The sequence below is a fragment of the Chiloscyllium plagiosum genome, unplaced genomic scaffold, assembly GCF_037043375.1.
Source record: "Chiloscyllium plagiosum isolate Xiang-an unplaced genomic scaffold, Cpla_swu_hap1 HiC_scaffold_33, whole genome shotgun sequence".
In the NCBI taxonomy this organism is placed as follows: Eukaryota; Metazoa; Chordata; class Chondrichthyes; order Orectolobiformes; family Hemiscylliidae; genus Chiloscyllium; species Chiloscyllium plagiosum.
The window spans coordinates 22,223,072-22,230,763 of NW_028270171.1; the positions used below are offsets into that span (position 1 = coordinate 22,223,072).

The 7,692-nt window shown below is 41.9% G+C and overlaps 1 protein-coding gene across 2 annotated transcripts in view; it reads left to right on the forward strand.

Moving 5' to 3' along the window:
• The window catches only part of phf5a (PHD finger protein 5A), a 42,076-nt gene extending 35,244 nt beyond the window's left edge, over positions 1–6,832 (forward strand). For both annotated transcript variants that reach the window (XM_043679884.2, XM_087978352.1), the window contains 2 exons: positions 2,988–3,154; positions 4,265–6,832. In XM_043679884.2, the coding sequence (XP_043535819.1) occupies positions 2,988–3,154; positions 4,265–4,354 (257 nt within the window). In that variant the 3' untranslated portion in view covers positions 4,355–6,832. The remainder of the gene's footprint in view (positions 1–2,987; positions 3,155–4,264) is intronic.
• The last annotated feature ends 860 nt before the right edge of the window (positions 6,833–7,692 follow it).

Genomic DNA, 7,692 nt, shown 5'->3' on the forward strand with positions numbered 1-7,692 from the left:
AGTTGATTGGAGGCAGACGTTCGCAGGTAAAGGGACGGCTGGAAAATGGGAAGCCTTCAGAAATGAGATAACAAGAATCCAGAGAAAGTATATTACTGTCAGAGTGAAAGGAAAGGCTGGTAACTATAGGGAATGCTGGATGACTAAAGAAATTGAGGGTTTGGTTAAGAAAAAGAAGGAAGCATATGTCAGGTATAGACAGGATCGATCGAGTGAATCCTTAGAAGAGTATAAAGGAAGTAGGCGTATACTTAAGAGGGAAATCAGGAGGACAAAAGAGGGACATGAGATAGCTTTGGCAAATAGAATTAAGGAGAATCCAAAGGGTTTTCACAAATATATTAAGGACAAAAGGGTAACTAGGGAGAGAATAGGGTCCCTCAAAGATCAGCAAGGTGGCCTTTGTGTGGAGCCACAGAAAATGGGGGAGATACTAAATGAATATTTTGCATCAGTATTTATTGTGGAAAAGGATATGGAAGATATAGACAGTAGGGAAATAGATGGTGACATCTTGCAAAATGTCCAGATTACAGAGGAGGAAGTGCTGGCTGTCTTGAAACGGTTAAAGGTGGATAAATCCCCAGGTGTAATGATCAGGCGTACCCGAGAACTCTGTGGGAAGCTAGAGAAGTGACTGCTGGGCCTCTTGCTGAGATACTTGTATCATCGATAGTCACAGGTGAGGTGCCGGAACACTGGAGGTTGGCAAACGTGGTGCCACTGTTTAAGAATGGTGGTAAGGACAAGCCAGGGAACTATAGACCCAGTGAGCCTGACCTCGGTGGTGGGCAAGTTGTTGGAGGTACATCCTGTCCCTCAGGATTCCATGTATTTGGAAAAGCAAGGACTGATTCGAGATAGTCAACATGGCTTTGTGCATGGGAAATCATGTCTCACAAACTTGATTGAGTTTTTTGAAGAAGTAACAAAGAAGATTGATGAGGGCAGAGCAGTAGATGTGATCTATATGGACTTCAGTAAGGCATTCGACAAGGTTCCCCATGGGAGATTGATTAGCAAGTTTAGATCTCATGGAATACAGGGAGAACTAGCCATTTGGATACAGAACTGGCTCAAAGGTAGAAGACAGAGGGTGGTGGTGGAGGGTTGTTTTTCAGACTGGAGGCCTGTGACCAGTGGAGTGCCACAAGGATCGGTGCTGGGCCCTCTACTTTTTATCATTTACATAAACGATTTGGATGCGAGCATAAGAGATACAGTTAGTAAGTTTGCAGATGACACCAAAATTGGAGGTGTAGTGGACAGCGAAGGGGGTTACCTCAGATTACAACAGGATTTGGACCAGATGGGCCAATGGGCTGAGAAGTGGCAGATGGAGTTTAATTCAGATAAATGTGAGGTGCTGCATTTTGGGAAAGCAAATCTTAGCAGGACTTATACACTTAATGGTAAAGTCCAAGGCCAGTGTAGCTGAACACAGAGACCTTGGAGTGCAGGTTCATAGCACCTTGAAATTGGAGTCGCAGGTAGATAGGATAGTGAAGAAGGCGTTTGGTATGCTTTCCTTTATTGGTCAGAGTATTGAGTACGGGAGTTGGGAGGTCATGTTGTGGCTGTACAGGACATTGGTTAGGCTACTGTTGGAATATTGTGTGCAATTCTGGTCTCCTTCCTATCGGAAAGATGTTGTGGAACTTAAAAGGGTTCAGAAAAGATTTACAAGGATGTTGCCAGAGTTGGAGGATTTGAGCTACAGGGAGAGGCTGAACAGGCTGGGGCTGTTTTCCCTGGAGTGTCGGAGGCTGAGGGGTGACCTTATAGAGGTTTACAAAATTATGAGGGGCATGGATAGGATAAATAGGCAAAGTCTTTTCCCTGAGGTCGGGGAGCCCAGAACTGGAGGGCATAGGTTTAGGGTGAGAGGGGAAAGATATAAAAGAGACCTAAGGGGCAACATTTTCACGCAGAGGGTGGTACGTGTAGGGAATGAGCTGCCAGAGGATGTGGTGGAGGCTGGTACAATTGCAACATTTAAGAGGCATTTGGATGGGTATATGAATAGGAAGGGTATGGAGGGATATGGGCCGGGTGCTGGCAGGTGGGACTAGATTGGGTTGGGATATCTGGTCGGCAAGGACGGGTTGGACCGAAGGGTCTGTTTCCATGCTGTACATCTCTGACTCTAAGTGAAGAGACTGGGATTTAGAGGGAATTCCAGAAGTGCTGCTTTTTTCTTCGTCATGGATGTGGATTTTGTTGACAAAGCCAATATTTATTATTCATTTGATCCTGGAGGCGCAGTTAATGATGATGAGGCAAAATGAGTGGGTGGACACCCGAAACCAGTGTTGAAAACGCTATTATTCATTCAGGGGATGTGGTTTTGTTGGTGGGCCAGCATATTTCTGTTGAAAAGGTGGTGGCGAGCTGCCTCATGAATCACTGCAGTCCATTTCATGTAGGTAACTCCACCATGCTATCTGGGAAGAAATTCTAAGACTTTTACCCAGCAACACTGAGGAACAGCAATATTTTTCCAAGTCCGACTAGTGAGTAGCTTGGAAAGGAACTTGCACGTAACAGTTTTCCTATGTGTCTGCTGCTTTTGTCATCCTCACTGGTCAAAGGTTTGCAAGGTGCTGGCTAAGGAGCCTCGGTGAATTTCCAGAGGACTAGAGGGAGTTAGAAAAGTTGCACATTTACCGGCTTGCTTCCTATCTACCACAGTTGAACTCCTCCAAAAATCTGCTGTCATTGTTAGCTCACTTTATTGCAAACGTGCTTTTTGGAGAAAAATGGACAGTTCTGGTTTCCTCGCTAATGTTTATCTGTCAACTAGTGTCACTAAAATGGGCAAATGTACCACTTATCTCATTTGCTGTTTGTGCAGCTTTCCTGTGTGCAAATGGACTGCCAAGTTGTCTACATAGTTATTGCATTTCATTGTATGACCTTGAAACATCTTTGAAAGATTAAGGTTTGTTCAATGATTACTTTCTTTTTTGATTTGTCTACCCGTTCAGGCGATGGCAAATGTGTGATCTGCGACTCCTATGTCAGGCCATGCACGCTAGTCCGTATCTGTGACGAGTGTAACTACGGGTCCTACCAGGGCCGATGTGTGATTTGTGGCGGCCCAGGTGTATCTGATGCCTATTACTGCAAGGAGTGCACAATCCAGGAAAAAGATGTAAGTTTGGAACACGTTTTCTTCTGAATCTAATAAAGTGCAATGATCAAATAGTGATCTAATTGTTCACAAGTTGGAATGGGAAGGGTTGAGATATAAAAAATAATCTGGAAAGGCTGGGACTTCTTTTCACTGGTGGTGTGTAGGTAGTTGAGAGGGGTGACCTTATTGAGATTTACACAATCATGAGGGGCATATAGAAGGTGAATGACACGGGTCTTTTTCCGAGGGTAGGCATGTCCAAAACCAGAGGCCATAAGTTTAAGGTGAGAGAAAGAGATTTTAAAAAGGACACGAGGTGCAACCTTTTTTTGAGATGTGTGTGGAATGAACTACCAGAGGAGGTGGTGGTTGCAGGTGCAGTGACAACATTTAAAATACATTTGGGTAAGTTAATTAATAGGAAAGATTTGGAGGGATATGGGCCAAGCGCAGGCAAGTGGGACTAGTTTAATTTGGCATCATGGTCGGTGTGGATTTGTTGTTTCTATGCTCAATAACTGAAAGCGACATGGAAGAGTGGTTTGTTTGTACAGTTCCAATTAGGAACGCCACTAAAGATAATAAACCTAACTCTGAAGCCTGATTGCTCAACGAGAGACTTAGAAACTCACAACTTAGAAACTCAAAACATTGCAATGTGGATCTTTTCCTTTGAAATTCTCCATGTCCCTCAGCTGCTATTCCTTTGAGGAAGCTAATGCCCTGATACAGGGTACAGTTGCAGAGGTACCATCTGTCCTCTGGCGCCTTACCCTAAGGGTCAGGCTTCCTGAGTGAGATGAGGCAAGCAGATGAGTGTTGCAGGCTAGTCATTTTTTGTCCTCTACCTGAGGCTTACTTTCGAGCAGAGGTTGTTAGTTAATAGGAAAGTAGAAGCCTGTCTCATTCCTCCAGCTCCTTCACTCCACCAAGCTCTGAAAAATCCCAACTGTTCCCCTTGATGACGTAACTAATGCAAAACATACGCTGGATAAAACTTGGGACTTATGCTATGCAAGTCCTCATTTGGCAAGGTGGCTTTTCTGAGCACTAACGTAATTAAAGTATCAACTCCTTTGTTTCTTCCAATGCTACTTGCCCTGTTTTTTTTTTGGTTTTGCATCCTAGAGAGATGGATGTCCGAAAATTGTCAATCTTGGCAGCTCAAAAACTGACCTGTTCTACGAGAGGAAGAAGTACGGCTTTAAGAAGAGGTGATCCGGTGGAATCTCTCATCTTCCAAATGAATGTGGGGGACACTGGGATAGTCTTGTGTAGAATGGTTGACATTGCTGTTTCACAATATGAAGAATGGTATTTGATGGCAAGAATCTAACAGTGTGTGGACAAGGGAATTGAATATACACTAGTTTTTTTTTGTTTAGTAACTGGAATACTTTGTGTCTCTCCCAGCAAAGTGAGTTTGGAATTGAAGTAACCGATTTCTGACCAAGGAACTAATGCCTGAGCTTGCTTTAGCAACAACACCATTGGTCTCTTTCTGAGCATGGACAGTTCTGCTCACCAATTCATTTTTTTTTTTATTTACAGCTTGTAAAATTATCCAGTGTTCGCTGGTTGAGAGTTTAGCAAATAGGGATTTAATTGTTAAGTGAGTTGGTTAATAGCCGTAACTTCACTTATGCTGTCACTGCAAAATCCTCTGCATGTTGCATTTAAACCTTGGAAGTGGTTGCTTCTTTCTGAGCTCCTCCTCGTAACAGTTGATTTACTCTGGCAGAAGATTGGGTGTTTAATTTTTCTACCTTGAGTTTCATATTTGATTAATCTTGAGGCCCATTTTTGGGTCACACCAAAGCAGTTTCTGAGAGTTGTGTTTTCCACAAGGGTCATTCAGCACAATTCTTGATATTAAACAAACATATTCAACAGATACTTTTTTTGATAACAAGCTGTTCTCATCAACAAGTGGTGTGACTTGTTTATTAACGGAAATATTTGCTGTTTGCCCCTCGTGTCCCAGGTAACCACAATGCAGTGAAGGACTAAGCAGGCAAAATTGGAGGTTGCTCTCCAGTCTATTCTGAGGTAACTGGCGTCTGCTGAGGTGCCAGGACTCCCTGGGACTAGAGTGGAGAAAAACAGCAGCTAATATTCCTGTTCTGATCACTGCCTGCTTGACCTTTTGTGTGTGTGTGTGTGAGAGTGTGTGAGTGGTGGGGAAGAATCAAACAAACACTTGTGATTTATTTCACAAAGTCACAATGGTCAAGTAGCAAGACTAGGTGTCTAGGAATCCTTCTAAATAATTGTTACTTAAATGTAATAGTATTGTTGGTCAGTTAGTGCAAATGGAATATTCTACCAGATACAATTGATACAAAACTGCTGGGGACGGTCTGATTGCAGTGGGGTGCTTTTAAAAATGAGTTGGAGTGTAAGAGGGATGAACTTTGTGCTTTTCTTTTTGTGTTTAGTCCTTATCTCTTGCAGGGCATGAATCAACACTTTTTTTTTTGTTTTGATAGAGGAATGCATAATTGCAACCTTGATCTATTGATTTCTCAGTAATGCTGCAGAGCACTGCCCCTAAAGGAAGTGGAAGCAGTTGCCATCTTTTCAACCTTTTGAAGGAATGAATCAAATTTCCAGTTTGGAAACCAATCCTGGGAAAAGCAAATTGCAGAAGTGACCCAGTACGGGCTGGCTGTCTCTGGAAGCAAATTGCTTTGTGAAACAGCCTGCCTGATAATTATGCTGTCTTTATTTTGTTTTTTTTTTGCAGGTGAGACTTTTTAAAATGTTTTTTGCCCTCCCACTACCGCCTAACTGCAGTAGTGCTTATTTTTCCCCAGCACCCATGTTGACTGTCCTTATTTTATTGCTTTTTGACTTGTTTGGAAAACTTGATAGAGGTACAACTTACTAATTAGATTTTTGTTTTACATGCCAGTTAGAGTTCAGTGTGGCTTTTTTTAAATGCAGCAACCTTTTCCTAATCACTTTATCCATCATGATATCTGACATGCTGTGATATTGTTGCATAGTGCCTGTCATCTTGGTTGGGAAACTGGAAGAGGGAAAGTTTCTATTTGCGTCAGATATCCTGTGTTAAAGCATGGTCTTCCAGATGCAGGTAATCGCAATCAAATTTAGCGAAGTGCAGTTAAGATGGGGCCATTATTGAGGCCTTTTGTGAGAATGAGTTGATTTTAAGTTAGCCAAGTTGATGGGAATATTCTGATGAGGCCTAAGTGGCATTTACTTCTTGAAACCACTACAAATTTATTAGAAGCTAATAGCTTTTTACTCTCCACGTTTGTACCTCTGTTGCTGTTTTTGGTGCAAGGATATTAAGTGATTAAAACCATTGATTTAGTTAATGGAAGAGTCAAAATGGAAACTTTTATTTTCTCCAAAGGGTTTCTTTAGAATTTAGTTATATTGACCATTTCTAAAGACTTTCGAGGATTTGAGTGATTTGTTGCTATTTTTACGCTACCACTCGCCACTTATACCCCTAAATAGATATGAGTGCAAGTATTCCACTTCCCTAGAACAAGTTTTGGTTGATGGGCAGGACAGGAACTAAATTCTACAAGAGTCCTGAAAGATTTTGAGCAAAGTGATCAGTTCTAAATGAAGTGCCTCCACTTTCACTTGAAGATTATGTTTGAATGCTTTAATTATTGAGCTGTGATTGTTACCTTTTTTTAATAAACCGTTTTTTTTCTATGTGTCGGCTTGTATTTTCTCAAAGTGTCATTCTAACTTGGAAGAAGTATTAAAATGTTGAGGGCAACAGGGATATGTCACAAGTGTGGTGGGTAAGGGATTATTTTTGGATGTGAACTGGATTTCTGTAAGGTGGCATACAAGAAGAACAATAAGTTACAAATGGTGTACTCCAGTAATAACTACCAGAGCTGCAGTTTTTCACCATGGTTATCAGTAACTTTCATGAAAGAGTCGAGCATTATATCCAAATTTTGAAATAGATCCCAGTGCATCCCACAAACCAGCCTTCCGTGCATTGACTCCATCTATACTTCACTGCCCTGTAGAAAGCAGCCAAGATAATCAAACACCCCTTCCCAGTCTGGCTGTACTCTCTTCCACCCTCTCCTTTTGGGTAGAAGAGTTTGAATACATGTACAAACAGCTTCACCCCCACTGTTATCAGACTTTTGAACAGATCTCTCAAATGTTAATACTTTTCTCTCCTCCTCCTCCCTCTTCCTCTCCCTCTCTGTCAAATTCGGAGATCGGATTTTAAGAACATTTAAAAATGGAAGCAAGAATAGCCTGTTTGACTCCTTGAGCTTGCTCGATCGTTCAGTAAGATCATGACTGATCTGATTTTAGTTTTAACTGCACATTGTACTGTTTTTCTCTCTCTTAATCTTTTCTCAGAAGAAAAACTCCTTCTCCTCCCAAAGAACCTACCTTAGTGAATCTTTTCTGAACTGCTTCCATTCAGGAGATCAAAACTACACATTGCTTTACAATGTGGTCTCACCAACACCCTGTCGATATTATCTCATCATCCCAGTCAGAGGTGACATTACACTCCTAAGGCACAAGTGCGACTTGAA